Source organism: Leguminivora glycinivorella, chromosome 17 (genome assembly GCF_023078275.1).
Source record: "Leguminivora glycinivorella isolate SPB_JAAS2020 chromosome 17, LegGlyc_1.1, whole genome shotgun sequence".
In the NCBI taxonomy this organism is placed as follows: domain Eukaryota; kingdom Metazoa; phylum Arthropoda; class Insecta; order Lepidoptera; family Tortricidae; genus Leguminivora; species Leguminivora glycinivorella.
In genome coordinates, this window is record NC_062987.1 from 21461517 (window position 1) to 21483095 (window position 21579).

Below are 21579 nucleotides of genomic sequence, written 5' to 3' on the forward strand. Positions count from 1 at the left end.
CGCCAGGGTGTAACCACTATTTGAGAGTTAATGGAATCATATGGAATCTAAAATGAACTGGGCTATTGGATGAAAGTGATGGACTAAATACTGGGCTATGGGATAAAAAACCGGACGCCTGCCTAAAATAACGGTATCCAATTTTATTTCCGGCAGACGGTGACTCGTCTCCACAAGATGCCTCCCCCCCAAAAAGTGACATCCAAGATGGCTCAAGGGCAACACTAGTGTGACAACTCAAGGGTGTCGAGAGGTGTACACCGCTTTCTGCCCAGTGGCCGTTAAGCCACTGTACCAACTCGCGTCTTATGCAAATTTTCACTTCCACCCCTGGGTGGAGCATGTAGCCCTAACGACTCCACTCTGAACTCCAGCCAAGGCAAGCCTTATCGGACTTTATTATTATGTCATCTGTCATCTGCTTCAATGTTCTTTCACTACTTTACCTCATTAAATTAACTGCACGTTTCGAACTAGCGGCCCTATGCAAAATAATTTTTGGTAGTGGGTCTATTTTATATGCAAACATTTACACACACACAAATAGACACACACACTTCAACCTTTATAATATTAGTATGGATTACTTAAACGCGAGAATTTGCTGAATGAATTTGCACCAAAATTGCTGGAAAAGCTACGATGCCTAAATATTACACAAGCAGGGAAAATATAACAAAATAGAAACACAAGCGTAGCTATCAATTAATTTTATTTATTAAATTAAACATAAAATAAAGAGTAAACTTATGTCAATACAATTTAAAATCACTGATCTCGGTAGCCGTGTTCTGCTGTATTTTCTCGCGAGTGTATGGAGCATCTGAAATCAGAACAAATCATTATTATCGATACCATTATGGAATGTAGAAAAATCTAATCTGCATAGGTACCATGTTCAAACCCCAGCTCGTACCAATGACTTTTTCGGAACTTATGTGTGAAATGTCACTTGATATTTGCCAGTAGCCTTTCGGTGAAGGAAAACATCGTGAGGAAACCGGACTAATCTTAATAAGGTCTAGTTCGGGTTGGAAGATCACATGGCAGTCGCTTTCGTAAAACAATTGCCTACGCCAAATCTTAGGATTCGTTGTCAAAGGGGACTTCAGGCTCACATGAGCCGTGACGAATGCCGGGATAACGCAAGGAGGATGATGATCTGTCGATACTTATGAGTAGGCCAAGATGTACAGTTAACTTTTATGATAAAACAACTGTGGCCTTATACCACAGTAATGTTTAATTAAATCACATTCTTCTCAACAAAATTAGCTAATAAATTAATCCATTTGATGTTGTTGTTTCATTACTTGTATTTGGCCTCAATGTCCTTCCAGAGTTTTCCCTTGTTTATACTCTCGAAGATGGAAACTGCTACTAAATCGAACGTTCGCTCAAAGAAGAAGGTACCACCAGCGACGACCAGGAGGAACGTCGATGTTCTTTTGAACAGGGAGCGGTTTAGCGAAGCCAAGAGAGACATTTTTGCAGGAAATCTCTTGTCGTACGTCGAAAGGTCTCGCAAAATTTTCAGACAGCAATAGACACGAGACATTTTCAGACAGTGACAAATGTTGCCCCACAGTGACACTTCGCCGTTAATTGCTTGGAAATATTGACGCTGAATATAGTTACCGATCTGAAGCCATTGGTTGGCTGGTTGCCCAGCGTCGCTCCTGGCAGCCATGATAGCTTCACGGAGTGCAAAAGCTACCGATACTGACATGCAGATTGCAGGTTCACCGATTGCTGTAAAAGAAGTACCTACTTTAGATTGTATTTGTAGAATAAAGTTAAAAGTGGAAAACTGCCTTGGGTGAGACTTGAATTCACAACCTCTGGATTTATATTCTAGCGCTCTGCCAACTAAGCCACCAAGTTTTATCCAAGCCAGCGAAAATTTCGACCAAATTGGTCAATGGAACCAACAGGAATCTGTTGTTCACCAACTTCACTGATTCTCAAACTTAAAGTGCTGCCTCGGCAGCGGCAGCTCAGGTGAGACTTGAACTAACGGCTTCTGGATCTATATTCCAGTTACTCATTTAAGTCTGTGGCATAAAATCGGCGGCCTTAGATCTCCAGGAGATTTTGAAGAAGTAATTTTTGTCTTGAGACTATAAAATTTACGGAAAATATTAGAATTAAATTAAAATCTTCAAGTAAAACTTACATTTAGCGCCAAGGATCCTAGACTCAGAGTAAGATTTGTCCTGGAAATACACGCGGAAGTCCTGCGGGATGTCCCTGGCCTGCGGCACGTGGTAGGTCCAGGTGCGGTCCGTGAGCAGCTCGCCAGTTTCAGGGTTGATGACCAGCTGCTCGCACGTCCAGTAGCCTAGGCCCATGATGAAGGCACCTTCCACCTTAGGGAATGAAAATATCACATTTTATTCAAAGTATACTTCTGTCCAAAATAAATAAAAGTAGCTGGAAAAGGGCCTTCTGGGGCCCGTTTCTCGAAAGGTACAAGCCTTGTATTACAAGTGCGCGAACTGTCAATTCGTATGGGTTGTCATGGAAACACAGTTGTAATACAAGGCTTGTACCTTTCGAGAAACGGGCCCCAGGTCGTAGAAAAAATCGTGGCTACGTAATAATATCTGTGAAAGGACTAGAATCATGAATGCTGATGAGTTTTTAAAAATCGCCAAAGATCAGGAGAAATATGCGCAGCTGATTGCCAACCTTCACTTGTTGGAGTCGTTGGAGAGCCACATAAAAAAAAAGAAAATGAAGAAATAATTAGTTACAGCCTCTAATACCATGTTTAATACTATATTCAAGATTTATTTCACCTATTTTTTCCCCTTCATTCTAGTCAGTTCAGATAGGTCTTTCATTCAAAATTAGAAACAGAAAAAAATGGCCCTTTGGTGCTTATACATTTAGGTACCTATTACTATCTTTGGATCTACTACTATGAAGGTAGTTAAAGATGATGAAAAGCTTCTCAAATGTAACCAATGTTTCTTCAAAGAATATTATAACAATGTACACACGAAGTAATTAGGAGGAAGAAAAAAGTAATGAACTCTTACTTGTCCAACATCTATCGAAGGGCTAACGCTCTGTCCAGCGTCTTCCAGCACATCTACGCGTATCACCTCCCACTCTCCCGTCAGGACGTCCATCTCCACCTCAGACAGCGTCACACCATACACGTTCACAGCCTGTGTGTCACTCATCGACACAAACCCATGCGTCTGCAAATCCACGTTAGCGTTAAACGCTGTCTTTATCAACGTTTCCCAAGTCGCATCTGGATTTTCTTTCCTTATTGGCTCCAAACGGGTTAGAAGCTCTTCACAACATCTCTGAACACCAATACCAATGTTTATCGACGTCAAACTTCCCCCAGATATAAACCCATTAGGATTTATTATCGTATTGTTCCCTTTAATTTGGATTTTATCAAGCGATAAACCCAGAAGATGTGCAGCGATTTGAACAGTTTTCGTATTCAGGCCTTGACCCATTTCTATTCCACCGTGAGTAAGCGTGACAGTCCCATCGTCATGGTACACTGAAAGTGTTAAATCAAAATATTGTCCAGCTAAAGGTTGCCATCTTAGGAAGGAAGCTCTCAAGCCCCTCTTCTTCCACCTGTTCTGACTGTTAAACTTATCAATGAACGCTCTTCTTTCAGTATATTGTCCATCCGACCTTATCCTATCTACTTGATCTTTCAGATCTGTATAAGCTGGGTCTAAGTTCTGTAAACGCACTTCAAAAGGATCTTGTGATAACTCATATGAGATGCGCTCCATAATCAATTCTGCTGATGCAATAGCTTCTAAAGTTCCTGTAAAATGGAAAGTAATGAATTTAAAACATAAAATCTTTTTATGTGTAGACATGAATACCAAATAAACTTTTGCTGATTACCTGGTGACCGGCACCACGTATTACTCGCAGTGTCCGTCGTCACATTGAACACTTTATAGTCGAACCGCGCCTTCTCATAGCAGTTGTTGTAGACGTCCAGTGTGGCCAGCATGAGTGGCTCGTCCACGATGTAGCCATGGTCCATGTACAGGTTCTCGTTGCAGTATTGGATCCTGCCTGTAGCGTCTACTGCTACCTGGAGCAAAAATACAACGTTTTTGCTAAATGCTTAACATTAGATATGTCCATACCTTCCAGAATACCACTTTAATCTAAATATACCAGTAGAACACATATTCCCAGGCCTATTTTATGGAGGGATATGCAGAGATCCAGGATTTCCATTTGCCACGATCCTGACCACATTCGGTTCTCTCACTTTCATATCGTTCCTCATACATGCTCGTCGGTTTCGGGTACTTCTTTCCAAGCTTTTTTGCAATATTTCCCCGATTTAGTCGAGAAAAGTTCATCTAGAACTTTCGCTTCCAACTAATTCTTCCACTCTCCATTCATACTCATACACTCTTCGTTAATCTAGTCCGGACTATTATGCTTGCAATTTTATCACTTATCAATGTGGATAAGACACCGGTCACTCTCACACTGACAGACTTGCCAAAACGTGACGGATGCTGGCTTTATAATTGCAATCATCATAGGCCAGCAGTAGAATATGGTATCTGATTTCCTACACACAAGAAAACAATTTCCCCCCGGACCGATTATCTTGTGACAAACCTCATATTCAGTAGAGCATGGTAGCCGCTTCCCCACAGCATGACTCTGCGTCTTAAGGGATAGTATTATCCTGCATGGACGATTCAACTTCTGGGTAACCAAAGCGCAAGCCACTGCCACCTGGTTTCCTCGGGAGATCTTTATTCCGTACGCTCCGCCCAGGCGACGAACGTGGACGTCTATTCTACAAGCATTATACAATTGTATGATGAAATTTACTGTTATAAGTGAGGATTAAAGTGTAACCATTCGTTTTGTAATGGAAATCATTCAAGACAGGAAAACACTAATGTTTTAACAAAAGATGTCCCAAAATTGTTTAGTTAACTTTTATGTCTGGTACCTCTTCAGGCTAAACAGTGGTTATGAATGTTATGATATGATACGTATGATCCATTTTGGTTAGATAGTTTGAATTCTGGTAACGGAACTTTAAAGACGCTCAAATAATTAAAGATTTATTTCAATCAAGGTAGTATTACTAGGTGTACCATTTAAATTGCAGACAAAAGCTCTTTTGGAAAATATGAATAATTATTTTATTACTACCGGCATATCCAACGGTCTGTTTATCGCTCTTTCAAATTAGCTCTTACTAATATTAGTGCATTGGTCTAAAAAACTTACTTATTTTCCGGCATCTTGAGAGCCCGCGATATCATATACTGCACCCCGTCCATATGCTGCGTAGTACAATGCACCTCCATGCCCTCTTCCGTTGGCTTTGTCACACTCACTAGCGCTTCCATGCAAAAGTGCTTCTGTTGATACATTGTCTCTTCACCTTTTATCACTTTAGCAACATCCGATCCCTTACTAGTAGCCGGAATTGCTTGCTCCAGTTTAGCCCTGTTTGTATCTTTCTTAGCTACTTTTATATCAGTGACAGGTTTTTGAACATTTTTATATCTGACTTCAACAAGTTTGGAGGCGTATTCTGCAATAGTTCTGGTTTCGGCTACTATGAGTCCTATGACTTGGCCGTTGTATTTGACGGAGCCAGAGCAGAATACCTCTTCTTGGGCGAGGAAGAAAGCGTTGTCTCCTGGGGTGAAGGAGTTGACGCCTGGAATGTCTTTTGCTGAGTAGAAGGCTAATACGCCTGGGTGTTGCTGAAAGTTTTTAGCTGATTATTGTTTGGTATTGCTTCTAATCTTGGGTACAGACTGTGATAAATTTTGTACTAAAGAAATCGAGATTTATGAGTACCATGAACTCACTTCAACACTTCTTTACACATACTTATAATAGTAGGTAACAGTAAAAGTTAGGAAAAAAATGCTCATCCTAGCGTGATTTGTAGTGATGCAAGCAACTCATTCTAATTTAAGCGCTGGTCAGATAGTAAACAGTTAGAACTAATCACTGACACAAACAAAGTAACTTACCAGAGCTTCAGTGGCATCGATATTATCAATGTCCCCGACTGGTACTTTGGCCAGAACAAACGCGCCAAATACTTCGCGTGCCATGCCAGGTACGTCTTCCGTATATGGAGCTTCACCAGAGCACTGGATCTATTGGAAAGAAATACAACTAAGCATTTGGGATATAATTTGACTGAAATAAACGTAGCTCTTGATTAAATAAAGCATCTATCAATAAATGCATGTATCGTCAGTAAATATGTAGGTAATAAGCAAGTCATTAACTACTACCAAGATGTCATAGGCATAGCACCGAATTACGACACTAACCACGACGACCCAGGACAGAAGGTCCTGGCACGGAGCCATAACGGTGCCAGACCCCAACTAGTGAACTGGGACTAGAAACAGAGAGAGAGCACCGAATTAAAAAGTTTTTTTTTTGTAAGTAATATTACTTGATAACTAGACGGTTTTAGACATCTTGAAAATTTTCGTGAAACTGTCGTTACTTACAAGAGCTTCAACCTTCTCAACAGGCTGGTTGAGCGGCCACAAAGTCTGGTCGGTGTTGTAAACCTGCTTGCCGTCGGAGACCGGACGGGTTTTGCTCAGCACGATCCCACCAGATGCGTATTTAGGAGACACGGTGCTGCCGGGGCATAGTGACAGAAGGCCCTGGTGGAAAGGTCAGATTTTAGACTGAAGAGATATTTTAGGACCTGGCCCAATGCTCTTTAGCATTTCTGCCATGATAATTTTGATATTCTTTTTTTTCAAGTGTTTGTCTCTCGTCTCTCGTCCACGTATTTAATAGCCAGTGCAAAACCAGTTAAGATTGAAGAGTTTTTATGTTTTGTGCGAAACCAGTTACGATTGATGATTTTTTTATCCTTTGTAGGAAATTCTTCGAAAGTGCAAAACAGCTAAAGCTACGTTAGGAGTGTTTAATAGCTTTATCCATCGCAACTGGTTTCGAAAAAGACTTCTGTTGCAACTGATTACGTATGTGGTTAAGTATGTGTACCGTTTTTTTACCATACGTTATAAATATTGTGTTGTCTTACCTTATAGAACAAATTGACAGCAAGATCCATCCTATATTTGGCCGAAGGTTCTGGTGGGCTGTCTACCACCACTAGTTCTTGCATGAGGACCTGGATCGCGCCCTGCAGGGTTTTATTGGAGAACAACTGTCTTCCAATAAGAAACCTGAAGGGAAACATTTTTTTAAAACCACATGTGATCATCAGTTGCCTGCCCTTATCCCAATATTTGGGGGTCAGCGCAGTATGCCTTCCTCTTCCATACTTCTCTATCGTCCGTCATTACATCATTCATTTGATTTCCTTTCATATCATCTCTCACACAGTCCACCCACCTTTTCCTCGGATTCCCTCTCCCGTTACTTACTTCCACGTATCAACGTGGAACGTAGAACATCAAAAAATAACTTAATATTAAAAACAACAATGACTCAAGACACAGTATAATAAAGAGCACTATCGTACAGTATGGCCACTCTCGCTCCCCGCTGAAAGTGCCGCCCACACGCTCTCTGTTACCGCCTGTTAAAAACGCGAACAGTCGACCTGTCATATCTCACTCATACAAGCATGGTATGCGTTCACCTACACCAGCTTAGACTGTGTGCTAGGAACTCGCTTCTTTCATATATTTTATCGCCAGTGTCCGAGGTGTGCTCAAGATTTTGAACTTGGTGAATATTTCACTCTTACGGCTCAGCCACGACATTCGTCTAAGCGCGACAGCGGTGAGCGGCGGTCATACATTGGAGCGAGACACAGCGATGGGGCTTTTCGTTCGCACGTATGGCTGCCGCACACCGCTGTCGCGCTTAGTTAGACCAATGTCGTGGCTGGGCCGTTAAGCTTTAGTGCGTTTTCACATTATCCGATCCGATATCGGATGTCGGACCGATATCCCATACATTACAGGCGCCATCTTGGATTTTTTCCATTGAAATCCTTCCGACATCCGATATCGGATCGGATAATGTGAAAACGCACTTAGCTGTGCGAAAACAGAAGCAAGTTTCAATTTGTTAAGTTATATGTATCAGATCTCATGATCAGAATGTTCATAATACTTACTTCTCTGTATTCTTAGCGCGGACAAACTTTGAAGAAAGTCCACCGAAGACCATGCGAGCTGAAGACACGACGTTTTTTGGTGTGCTTAGCTTGTACAGAAACGCAGCGTTGACTATGGCGTGAGCGTTTTGAGCGCGCGGCATTACCTGCAAAATTACTTTATTCATAACACAGTATAATAAAGAGTACTATCGTGCAGTATGGCCACTCCCTGCTTCTCGCTGAAAGTGCCTCCCACCCGCCCTCGGACCTCAAAGTTACAACACCTTACGAGTTCGCCTACACGAGCTTAGACTGTGTGCGTAGGAACGCGCTTCTTTCATATACTTGATCGCCATTGTCCAAGGTGTAGCCATAATGATAGACACAGTCAAATTTTATCTGTCTGTCGAAAATGTGATAAATATTGATATAATGGCCGCTGTACACATATGGCCAACGGTTCCACCAACCCTTTGTGAAACACCTTGGCCAAGATAAGAGCCGCTGTTTACACATTGGCGAACCAATCACTTGGCATTGGCTCTTCATAAAAGATGGACGTGGAATGGAAAAGGCTAGGAAATTATAGGTCTTTTACGTTGTCAGCAAAATTTGATTAAAAAATAATAACCCCGTAGTAAAATTAAATTATTTGATATATTAACATTTTTTTGAATATTCTGATAAGAACATTTATCTTTTTTAGGAAATACATTAAACATTTGCAAGGTTATTTTATTTCCTAAAATCTACACTCTTATTGGCAAAGACACAGATCAAATAATACTAGTACAGATACCTAACCCCATACTAAAAATGGGCGCCGTCCTAAGTATTCTAGACCTGTGTACTAAATTTAATCCACACTCAAAGAGCTAGATGGCGCCAGTAGCCACGCGTGGCCAACAAAACTCTTATCAGTATCCTACGTCGAAATAGTCATCAAACTGCAACATCTTGCGACATCTGTTTTAGCTTTCACGCACTAAACATACAACGTCATGTGCACGTTTAAAGTCAGCCATTACTAGATGGCGTTGTAGACATAGCCTACCAGTGGATTGTATGCCGCGCGGTTTGTATGTGTGCGTGCAGGTGGTGCGCAATGTACGTACGCGCTGGGTCCCCTCATCAGTGTGCGTAGTCGAATGCACACGTGCTCACGATAATATTTGTTTCGTTGTATCTATCTACCTCTAATTATAGCTCTTGCGTACTTGCGCGACAGAGCTAGACTACATTTCTGTCGGCATATGGTGTCGACAATTGCCATTCGGCTACGCCGGCTGCTGAGTAAAATATAACACGCACCTATTATTATTGGTATTATTTTGTTGAGCCGTTTTATTATGAGTCCTGTGGCACATTGTTGTTTATATAACCTCGTAAGGACGTCTTGTTAAACCAAATGTTAAAACTCCAGTTTTAAGTAGGTAACATGAATAACAAATTATTTAGTTTCACTAATCAAATTGATTGCTCTATAAATTGATATAATCTGTCAAACAAGTCTGTCAGTAAATAAGAACAAAGAAAACTATAGGTATCCTTTTCTATAGCACCCTAAAGAAAAGAACGCGTGGTGACCTGGTGACGTCTTAGAAAAGTTACTTCGTTGGGTTAGTATCGACACAGATCGACTAGAGAGAGGTAGTTTATCGATACAATAAGTTCGAGAACAGCATATTAATGCAAGTTAAAATAAGTCATGTAAATAAAATTGTTATACACACTGTTTTTATTGAATTCCGATAACTTTAAGGGAAGATCAAATGAATTTAATGTCTCTAAGAAACTTAACTCTTACGGTTATCGAGTTATTAAAAAAATAAAGATAATTACTGAACATGTGTATGACTGCCTTTACCAAAGATAATTACTGAACACGTGTGTGACCAATTCCTAATGTTTTTTGTTTTGACATGTGCAGTCAATCACTTGACACTAACTTTAATGTTATTCGTAAGGGTCTCTCACACTAATAAATTCATTTGTTATGTATGAAAATGATGAAAAATATTTTTTGCGGATTTAAGCTAGGAACATACTACGCGGACGTCCGTCGTAAAACGACCGCGACCGCGACCTATCAGTGTGCACGGAACAAAACATCCAGAGAGCCTGATTTCGATCGGACGTCCGTGCGCTCAAGGCCACGTCCGCGTCCGTCGACCGATAGTTTGCACGGTTATGTGTATTTCCATTGTCCAGATTCCCGTCCGCGGTCGATTTACGACGGACGTCCGCGTAGTGTGTTCCTAGCTTTAATTAAAAGAGGTATACATCAGGGTGGCAAACGGCCTCCGCGCGGCTTGTATGTGTGCTCGCCGCTTAGGCCCCGCGCACACGGAGGCAACAGTTGCTCGGCGACTTTCGTATTTGTATGAAAAGTTGCGTCGCCTCGTGTGCGCACTTTCATACTAAGCCATGTCACAGAATATATAATAGTACAAGTACAGAAGGCTCACTCCTTTGATGTTCACAAAACGCCGCCATTCTAAATTCTTACCTACATTAACAAACGGACCGCACGCGTGCAGACGACATTGAATTCTATTGCGCCGCGCGAAGGTCGTCGCCACTGAATGGGCCGCGAACTCGCGGCCGCCGGCATGTACTTGTAGCGCGGCGAAAAGATCGCGGAGTGAGCCGCCCCTGGCCATGTTCGTGACAAAAAAGTCGCCAGCAACAGTTGCCCGTGTGCGCGGGCCCTTACGTACTCGCTCTATCCGCGACACATGCAAGCGGATGTGAATGAACAAGATTAAAGCTAGGAACACACTACGCGGACGTCCGTCGTAAATCGACCGCGGACGGGGATCTGGACAATGAACACGTAACCGTGCAAACTATCGGTCGACGGATTGTCCAGATTCCCGTCCGCGGTCGATTCACGACGGACGTCCGCGTAGTGTGTTCCTAGCTTTAGTCGCGGCCCCGCGCCCCGCGCCCCTACCTACCTATACTAGTCCTACCTATTCTACGCATCACAATTGCACTGACCTTGAGAGGCCCGAGCCCCCAATCAAAGAATGCGTTGGTTTATTAAAATTTAAAGCACTCGAAAGCAGGCGCGTAGTTAATTAGAAATGTGGGAAAAAAACCGTCGTCGGTGTCGTTTTTCCTTTCGTGTATGATATCTATTTCAATGTATAAATATGGAAATGTATATTATTAAGGAAACAAATACATGTACTTAATATAAAAAATAAAAGGTAATGTAGCTAGATTACGAGTTTGTCAAATACCTGTATTTGACAAAACATTTTCTAGAGTAATATTGTCTTCGGTTACCGCGATAGTTACTCATGAAATAAAATTATGGAAACGGATTAAATCGCGTATAATGAATTTAAAATACAGTATAGAAATAAAAACAAATAGTAGTAAATATAGTATTTTAAATTCATTATACGCGATTTAATCCGTTTCCAAAGTTTTATTTCATTTTCTAGAGTAATTTTTACTCATGAAATTGAGAAAAACACCGAAATTAGTTATTTACTAAAACTTGACGTTCATATGTTCATTGTAATTTGTTATATGCCTACTTGAAAAATAAATATTTCATTTTCATTTCATTTCAACACATAATTACTATTATCTGTTATGGCCTTATGGCTGCCGGCCAGATGAGCCATTTTTAGGGTTCCGTAGTCTACTAGGAACCCTTATAGTTTCGCCATGTCTGTCTGTCCGTCCGTCCGTCCGTCCGTCCGTCCGTCCGTCCGTCCGTCCGTCCGCGGATAATCTCAGTAACCGTTCGCACTAGAAAGCTGAAATTTGGTACCAATATGTATATCAATCACGCCAACAAAGTGCAAAAATAAAAAATGGAAAAAAATGTTTTATTAGGGTACCCCCCTACATGTAAAGTGGGGGCTGATATTTTTTTTCATTCTAACCCCAACGTGTGATATATTGTTGGATAGGTATTTAAAAATGAATAAGGGTTTACTAAGATCGTTTTTTGATAATATTAATATTTTCGGAAATAATCGCTCCTAAAGGAAACAAAAGTGCGTCCCCCCCCCTCTAACTTTTGAACCATATGTTTAAAAAATATGAAAAAAATCACAAAAGTAGAACTTTATAAAGACTTTTTAAGAAAATTGTTTTGAACTTGATAGGTTCAGTAGTTTTTGAGAAAAATACGGAAAACTACGGAACCCTACACTGAGCGTGGCCCGACACGCTCTTGGCCGGTTTTTTTTTTAAAGTTGTTCACCCCTCTTTTTTTGTAACATGGGTGTTTTTTACGCGATTCATACTCAGAATCTCAAGGTCTTTCGATCCTGCCTGATAGGAAGTAAAAAAAATATCTTAAGATATCCATACATTTTTAAAACCTTCCATTCCGTTACTGCCATACAAAATGTATGAAAAAATGGTAACGGAATGGGATAAAACTTGGGAGACTTTTTTCTCCTATTAGGAGTGAAAGAGCTCACGATTCTGAGTGGAAACCACATAAAAATTTCCAAATTAAAAAAAAGTCGGGTGGACGTACAACTTTGACAAAAATAAAAATGGCCCAGATAACAGTTCTAATCAACATTCAATAATTAAAATTATTTATTAATAATGAAGAACTAACACGATAAGGTAGGCAAGCACGAATTCAAATTTGTGATTTTTGTGTTTATTGCCATCGCGCAGTCGGGGGCGGTGCCGCTCGGCTGCCCGCAGAAAGCCACTTTATTTGTGCGCCTGCTAACGCACACAGACGCGTCCTGATACTCGTGTGCGCACCGCCGCGGCGCCGGCCGGTACCCGTGCGGCACAGTGTGTTAAAAACCCCAATTTTGTCTCACCTTGTTTTTATTGCATAATACACACACACACATATTCACATATTGCTTTTCGTTTTACCAACAACGCCATTCATTCATAAGTTTCATTAACGATACCATGTGGTTACGGAGTGCACACGAGTTGAATACGGCTACGTAACCAGTCTAAAATGTGCCGTCCAGACGCGTAAGAAGATCATGGTTCCGGAGAGCGCCCTTACACTGGTGTTTTGAGCGTATGACTAGCCCGCACTCAAGTGGCTATTCTAATTATATCACGTACGTTATGCACAGTCACTCCATCTAGTGACGAGAGGTAATAATACTTAGACGACTCAATAACGTTCAATGCGGGTTTGCTGATGTTGTATTCAGTCGTGTAATAAATTTTAGATTCGAATTTTGAAAAATATTGCATTGAATTCGTGTTTTTGTGGATTTGTGTATTAAATTAATGATATTCTTAATGCATGAGACTAAAATAATACCTTTGAGACCTTTAAATTTATTGAATAAATAAGTCATAATGGCTAATCGTGGCACGTAGCGCCATCTATGATTTTGGTTTGACATTAATTATACGATGTTCCGGATGAGACCCCATGGCAAAGATAAACTTATTATTTTCTTAAATATTTCACTACTGTCCTCTCTGACGGCTGACGACCAACTGAATGAAGCGCCAACATGTAAACGCAGTTGGCCATTGGCGCCAAGATCCTTTGATGTGTGGACAAAAAACCGACACCAATCGGTTGGCCGGCAAGCGCAAGCGCCAACTGCCAACTTACGGCCAAGTAGCCCTCTACACGCTTGGCCAAGGGAGTTGGTGAAACCGTTGGCCATATGTGTACAGGGCCCATAAGACTTTTCTTTTTTACCTTAAATGACACAAATTTATGAGAGCGACTGAGAGGTGGAAACAGGATGTTCAAAAGGACTTTCCCTTTCATATCCACGTGAAGGAACTCTTCTGGCGTCACCGTTTTGTGAATTCCGTGATGGTCCACTGAAATTTAAACATAATAGTTAATATTTTTAAGATTGTGTGATTTAAGAAGGAAACAAATTAAACGATGAGCCGTTTTAAACAAGAAATGTTTAATGGGTAAAATGAAATTAATGTAGGTACTATTGTACATGGCAATGAATCAATGATTCATGTGATAAGAAATAAACTTACCAATAGTAAGGTCTGCTCCAACAGTTTCAATCAAAAGGAATATGTCGGATTGGAATTCATTGTGCTTATGCTTGGTCATTAAATTGCCAGCGATGGTTCCCAACTGAAATTAAGATACCAAGGATTACAATTTATAATTGTCTGTACCGTCCCTTCAACTCGTAATTTATTTAATGCAAGTAGTCACAGAAGCATCGCCTTTCTCCCAACTCCGATGCAGTACCTTACTTTGGTCACATTTAATAATACGATTTTCTGCAACTGATCCATACTCATTCTGTAGCGCCAAATTCAACCACTTTCTGTTTTGCCAGTAACGACCTAAGCAAAGCAATCCTAAGCTCTCAGGCGTTCCATAGGCCGTGGTAATAAGACTAGAAAAATGCAAAGAAGAAGTTATTATTGCCCCACTTACATTTCTTACAGGAATATGCGCAACCAGCATCAAATACTCCCTCAATTTCTCCAAATACCAGAAGTAGTCCACAGAATTAGCCAGCTCTTCGAATATGTCCATGGTCTCAGTTAGAGTGTTGCCAGCCCCAAGCATCAGGTTTTGGTCGAAATGGTAGCCTTTGAGCTCTTTGACGTTGCCCATGTCAATAAGGACTCGGGGTAATTCTTCTATGGGGTAGACTCCTAAAAACCATAAAGATATTACGTAAATAATCCGTAGCACAGCTGACTGATAGGGCAGTCGAAATCGAAATCAGAATAATAAGAGAAGAAGAAGAAAAGTCTTTCGAACTCAAAAGTAGCAGATTTGAACATATCCTCGGCAATAATTTATTAAATTAAATAGCATATACTAATGTTGTACAACCGCCACCTACCTATGGAATGTTCATTTGTCTCTTGCATAAAACAAACTAATAGTGTAGTACCTAGTCTAATTTCAATTATCATAATTTTTGACTTTGATGCAGCTTTTTTTGAAAAAGCCTGTGCATCTAGTTATATAATATCTTTATTACCTTTAGCAGTATTTCCAGCGACTAGCATGTAGTCATCATCTCCTTCCCTCTGCAGAACTTCAAAGACGTCAGCAAGAAGCTGCACTCCAAACCAGGACTTGCCGTCTTTCAGCTCAATCTTAATCCTTTCAGGCAGTTTCAGATCTTCTGCCTCTATCAGGCAATTCAGGCACCAGCCACTTTCGCTGCATTTCCTTTTGAAAATAACAGAAATAGGTAGTTATTTTATTTAGCCTACAAAATTTAAGTATTTACCTACCTAATAATGTGCTTAATAGATCAATTTAATTAGAAACAGGCATAAAGGTTGCAATTTGCAACCGAATGGTGATAAGAATTTGAATAAAATGAAGAAAGAAATGAATAATGCAGTACCTAAACATATTAGTACAGAGAATGACCAGCATCACACTGTGTGAGTACTCCGATGTAAAGCAAAGTACCTATATCTCAATTCTGTACAATAATAGAGGTTAGCAAATCGTTCTGACGCTTGATTTTACCTGCTCCTCAAGACATTGATAGGGTAATTTGTACATCTTCCTACCTTTTACAACCTGATTCACCACTTTTCTTACAAATAGTGAGATCTTCTATATCAAGTATTTCCTTCTTAGGCGCGTCGCTGGCGAATTTCTTAAAAGCCTCCAGGATAGGTCGGTAGCCGGTACATCGGCAGATGTTGCTGCCCAAAGACTGCTCAATCTCCAGCATTGTTAGCTTCTCTTTACTCTGCAGGAGGCTAGAAAAGGGGTGATAAAGGCAAATTGAATTTTAAGTAATTCTGAGTGAACACACTTAGAAAACAAGGTAGATTCAGAAAATCACGAAATGCACTTTTCATTCGTGAACAACTGATGACCAATGAGAAAACGGTTACCAATTAGGTTGATATTTAATTAGTACTCATTGAAATTGAACTACTAAGAATGCTAGAAAATTAACTATAAGTTAAATTACAAGTTGTATTAAATCTGAACCAATAATGCTCGTTATAAAACGGGAAAATTATTTTTCCTTGATCAGAGAAGCGTGATTTGCCGCAGGTTCGCTCCAGATGGTTGCTGTTAGGTTTTTGTGAATCTAAACTTTTTTAAATACAATTGAAGAGCTGGTTTGCCCGCAATGCAGCATGGTTGTGTATTCGTTGATTCGTTGTATTATAGCGTCTGGGTCCAAATGTATAAGTGACTGATATGGGGTGGTCACCTTGAAAGAATGCCAGGTATGAGGCCTCCTAAAATTATGACGAGGCGGAAAAGGTGGCTTGACTGTGTGGAAGAGGACCTTAGGAGAATGAGGAAATATACCAACTGGAGAAGGATTGCCAGAGATCGCGTTAACTGGAGGAAGATATTGGCGGAGGCCAAGGCCCACAAAGGGTTGTAGCGCCATCGGAAGTAAGTATTTAAGTAAATGTATAAGTACATGTCTCACACAAATTACAAGTGTTTGTCAATATGGCCAGAATATACGGAGGATCGACCGTAGGGACTTAAGACCATAAGAAATGAGGATTTGTGGAGTATGTGCCGACAACCTCCGATCGCCCAGGAGGTGGCTGAGGAAATGGAGATGGTTCGGTCATACCCCTCGGTAGAGGAGCTCGCAAACGCCCCGTACACACCTGGAGGCGGAGCGTTGAGAACGAGCTGAGGGAATATGGACTGAGTTGGAACGAGGCCAAGGCGGTGGCTCAAGGTAGAAAGGAGTGGAAGGACCTTGTGGAGGCCCTGTGCACATATGGGCGGTGCCTTAGGACGTTCAACAAGAACAACATAAGTACATGTCTCCCTACTTCAAGGTTTCAAGGTACAAGGTTTTTGTCAATATCGGTCTCTAGCATTGGTGTCTTCAGTCTATTAAAGTGGTGAAGCCCTTACCCATACATAGACATGACCCAACCCGGCGAGCAGTACCCGCACTGGGTCCCGTTGAGCTTGGCGAGGGTCTCCTGTATGGGGTGGTAGCCCTTCAGACGGTTGCCGACATCCTCGATGGTCGTTATCTCCCAGTCTTGGCATGATGTGATGGATACCAGACACTGTGGATTAGTATAAGGCGTTTCAAATATAAAATACAGAATATATTGGAAGGCGATACAGCAGCGTCCGGAAGGTGCTAGTTTGTAACATATGTGATATAAACCTAACCACAAAATTAAAATGTTGAAAAAACCCCCGACCGCGACCTAGTGGACCGATTTTCATGAAACATGGCTAAGAACACTCCCGACTAACTCAGCTTTCAGACAAAAAAAAACTAAATCAAAATCCGTTTATCCGTTCGAGAGCTACGATGCCACAGACAGACACACACACAGACAGACAGACAGACAAACAGACAGACAGACAGACAGACAGACAGACAGACCGACAGACAGACAGACAGACATACACAAAGACAGACACGTCAAACTTATAACACCCCTTCGTTTTTGCGTCGGGGGTTAAAAAATAAACTACGTGCTACAATCGATAATTCTCTATTGTATGTTATCTCAGAAAATCTTAGGGAAGTAGGAGCCTTTTCCAAGCTCTAAGGATGAGTAATGTCGAGCAATGTGTATAATTTGATATTTATTTACCAGACCAGCTCTAATAGCGAGATAACAATTCTCAGATAATTATTTCCTATAAGTAATTGAAGAATAGTTAGGTTAGACAAAAATCCAATTTCGGAATCCAAAAGTGGGACGTCAAGTTGTACCAACTCTAAAAGTCACGTAACAATGCAAGCCTAACCAAATATTTAATTGTTATCATTTATTGAACAAAGTAGTTTATTTAGGCTGTGTAACGTGCGTGCACAATGAGGAATGGACTCTATTTGAGGAGATAGAAAATCATCTTGAAGCGGTAGAGGTGCTTAAAGAGTCCACTCCCAAAACACGCGGTACAAAGCCGGGCGCATCCAGCGCCGTCATACTGAAAGAGTCGGGCAAAAGCTCAATGCACACGGTTTGAATCCGGGCGCCTTTATACTTAAAGAGTCGGCGAAATACAACGTACGAGGTCCAGAGCCCGGCGCCTTAGCCACCCTCATCTTAACTCTTAACCACTCCTTACTCTTTCGTCATTCAGCACGGGAAGCATAGTCGCGCGATAGACGATAAAATATCAGGCCGTCCCTATCGCACTTACAAATAGTGCGATAGGGACGGCCTGCTATTTTATCACTTATCGCGCGACCATAATTGCCTGCCTGGTCATCCGCCTCTGGAACGGTCTACCACCTAACATTAGGAAATTACCCAACAAATACGTTTTTAAAAAATCTGTGCGCGACATCTTTGCTGGCAGTTTAAGGTAGAATTGAATGTTATCTTTCTGACAGGTTAGTAATATTTATATTTATGTTTATATAATTATATGATTATATTTTATAAAACCTATCGTTATTTATGTAACAATAGTATGTAATTGTATGTAAGTTAATATAATTATTATTAAGTAAGATTTTGATTGATATTTCAAAATTGGTCTCTTAATGCACCGCCTACAATCTTCTGTGCTTTGCTCAAAGGTTGGCTGGAAGAGCATGCCTCATGGCATTAAGTTCGCCTTTTGTAGGTACTAGGGTGTGCAAACCGGTTAACCGGTTAACCGAAAAACCGGTTAACCGAGACTTTTTGGCCTCTGTTAAAAACCGGTTTTTATAGTCTCTAACCGGTTAATAACCGAAACTGTATTTATTTCTCAAAATTTGGAAAATTTTGCATTAAAAGGTTCAAAAATACGTAATTATTTAATGTTTTGTAATAATAAAGATTTATTCGTTACTTTTCATTTACAACATTATTATCTGTAATGATTTTATTTTAAAAATTAGTCCCGAGTCTACTCAATTACACATTTTATACAATACAGTAGAGTCCGGTTAATATATTACGACTCCTCAGACGTAACGTCCAACATCTTACAACGACATAAGCACAGGTAGGTATTTATTTGGTTTTCGTATGTCTTAGTATGAAAGTACATCCGTTTATAACAACTCCGATTTTAACGACCAGCCGCTTTTTACGACACATTTTACACAGAATCCGTCCGTCAAGTCCGGTTGCAACGACGAGCGACAACGTTTTCAGTTTTACTAGTAAATTGAGGAAACAAGGCTACTTCCACCCGAGCACGGCCCCCAGTCTTGCCTACAACAAGTAGCAAGATTACATTGTGGCCACGTAACTTTTTTGAGTATTGCATTTAAAATTTTCACAATTTGTTCGCCTCGGGTCTAATCTTATAAGCTAAATAGAACCCAATTTGTATTTTTCGATTGCGTATAAACTAGCTTTACTTACAAATGATGAGCAAGCACGCATACTAATAATTTTTAAGAAAAAAAAACCGTCTTCCTTTGGGGTTCTGGTGATAAATACTTTCAAATGTTGGATTATGTTATCAATTCGTCTGAAATGTAGACAACTTTTAACTAAAAGAAATGAAATTCGTTTTGTACGATATCTGGTTAGTACGACGTAATATCAGCGGTCCCTTGAGCGTCGTTGTAACCGGAGTCTACCGTATATTTCAAACTATATTTTTTAAAAGAAAGGTAAAATGGAGATCTTGGTTTTCTTACATCAATTGCTTGTATTACTAGGGGCTCTGGGAGCTGTAGACCTTCGCGACATGCCTAGAAAACGCAACTGTCGAATCACATTCAAACCACACAAGCCTTTTTTAGCAATTTCCGCATTTACCAAATTTCCAAAAACTGGCTAAAAATGATCTTCATCGTGCAAGTAATACCTGCTACGATATCATCGACATCAGAATTCTTAAAGGTAATGGTAATTATTGCGTAGTACGGCCATTTACTAAAAATCCTCAAAACCGGTTAATAACCGGTTAACCGGTTTTGAAGGAAAAGTCTCGGTTATTAACCGGTTTTTTAAGTTAACCGGTTTTTGCATACCCTAGTAGGTACATTAAGTTGTTCTTTTGTGCAATAAACTTTAATTAAATAAATAAGAGTCAGATAATGGACAACGACAATCTCAGGCAAAAATATTAATACTCACAGAGTTGACAGCATGCTGCCTCTCGCCAGGCTTCGCAACAGCGACGACGCACGCGCCGCAGCCGCCCTCGCGGCACATGTACTTGACGCCGCGCAGCTCGCAGCGCACGCGCAGGTACTCCAGCAGGGACAGGTCCGACCGAGTCTCGCATCCCACTTGAAGCAACAACGTAATGTTCGGTTCGTGTTTGTTTATTCTCTTTAGTTAATATTTAAATTACTTATATAAGATCTTGCCATCTAGAGCCGTTGACACCTCTTAAGTTATTTCAGTTTTTGTTTGTTGTGTATAATTTTTAGATGTACGTGACGTTTACAGACTCTATACATTTTTTATTATCCTAATATTCCTTTTTTACTTTAGTTAAATTTATATTGTTTATTGTAATATTAAATATAATGTTAACGAGGAAAATCTAAACACCACCAGCTAAACGTTTTTGAACTATAACAACCAGTGATAAGAGATACGTTAGTTTTAAGATTAAGTTTAGCTTTAAGAAAGCTCTCGAGATCTATAGCTCATAGAGCCACTAGTTATAACTAACCTAACCACAAAATTAAAATTTAAAAAAAAAACCTGACATAGTAGACCGATTTTCATGAAACATGGCTAAGAACACTCCCGACTAACTCAGCTTTCAAACAAAAAAAAACTAAATCGATTTCGGTTCATCCGTTCGGGAGCTACGATGCCACAGACAGGCACACACACAGACAGACAGACACGTCAAACTTATATCACGTCATTTTTGCGTCGGGGGTTAATACCCTAACCACAAAATTAAAATTTTTGAAAAAACCCCCGACCGCGACATAGCACGGACCGATTTTTATGAAACATGGCTGAGAACACTTCCGACTAGCTCAGCTATCAAACAAAAAAAACTAAATCGAAATCGTTTCATATGTTCGGGAGCTACGATGCCACAGACAGACAGACACGTCAAACTTATCCCCGTCGTTTTTGCGTCGGGGGTAAAAAAATAGTACCTGAATGTTCTTCTCCATTAATTTTAAAATGAATTCTGTCCATCGTGAACTGCCAGTAAAAACCAACTAAACATTACCGATCACGCTTCCTCCTTAATAAAGTGCAATGTGTAGTGCATTAACATTTTTACCAATTTAAACAGCTGCATGTGCATTTCTAAATGGGCCATCCACAGAGTTATAATTAAGCCAGAATGAGTAGTTAGGTCAAAAAGTGTGTCCGCATGAGACGGCATTGTTTGGGCTGGTGTCCCTCTCGCACTTACTGATAATGTCAACAATATTCAGTGACGTCATCACTGTCAATTGTCATACATTGGGGATACCAGTCAATTTTCAAAGTTACTACCAAATCTACTAATACCCAATTGAAGGTATTTTTTAATTATACAAGTCTTTGATTTATTGGCATCAAAATAATTAAATTATAATTATTTGCCAATTCTTTAAAATATATCGAAACCCTAGTTTGAATATAACACTAAAATAATATTAGAAGTTATAAAGTCAGGTAAT

The 21579-nt window shown here is 40.3% G+C and overlaps 1 protein-coding gene across 3 annotated transcripts; it reads right to left on the reverse strand.

The window, feature by feature from the left end:
• Positions 1-563: 563 nt before the first annotated feature.
• Positions 564-21112, reverse strand: LOC125235543 (aldehyde oxidase 1-like). Of its 3 annotated transcripts, none has more exons than XM_048142139.1 (19): positions 21064-21112; positions 20072-20226; positions 16929-17089; positions 15593-15777; positions 15046-15239; positions 14487-14710; positions 14072-14174; positions 13770-13897; positions 8114-8259; positions 7067-7211; positions 6516-6677; positions 6021-6149; positions 5260-5744; positions 4633-4816; positions 3892-4087; positions 3045-3808; positions 2177-2369; positions 1639-1752; positions 564-823 (listed from the first exon to the last, which is right to left on the reverse strand). In XM_048142139.1, exons 2-19 carry the CDS (start codon positions 20220-20222, stop codon positions 753-755), a joined length of 3735 nt encoding a protein of 1244 aa, XP_047998096.1. In that variant the 5' UTR covers positions 20223-20226; positions 21064-21112; the 3' UTR covers positions 564-752. The 3 variants fall into 3 exon arrangements, with proteins under 3 accessions (XP_047998096.1, XP_047998095.1, XP_047998097.1); XM_048142138.1 differs by having other exon boundaries at positions 15593-15787; positions 21064-21106; XM_048142140.1 differs by lacking the exon at positions 16929-17089 and having other exon boundaries at positions 21064-21106.
• Between the last annotated feature and the right edge of the window lie 467 nt (positions 21113-21579).

Bases quoted from the DNA above. Each gene is read 5' to 3' on its own strand.
- LOC125235543 (XM_048142138.1), bottom strand. From the start codon at position 21,106: ATGGACAGAATTCATTTTAAAATTAATGGAGAAGAACATTCAG. The intron at 4,817-5,259 runs GTAAGTTTTTTA...TAATGCTTGTAG, and splicing joins CTCAAGATGCCGGAAAATAA to AATAGACGTCCACGTTCGTC. The intron at 4,088-4,632 runs GTTTGTCACAAG...TTTTTGCTCCAG, and splicing joins CATGCTCTACTGAATATGAG to GTAGCAGTAGACGCTACAGG.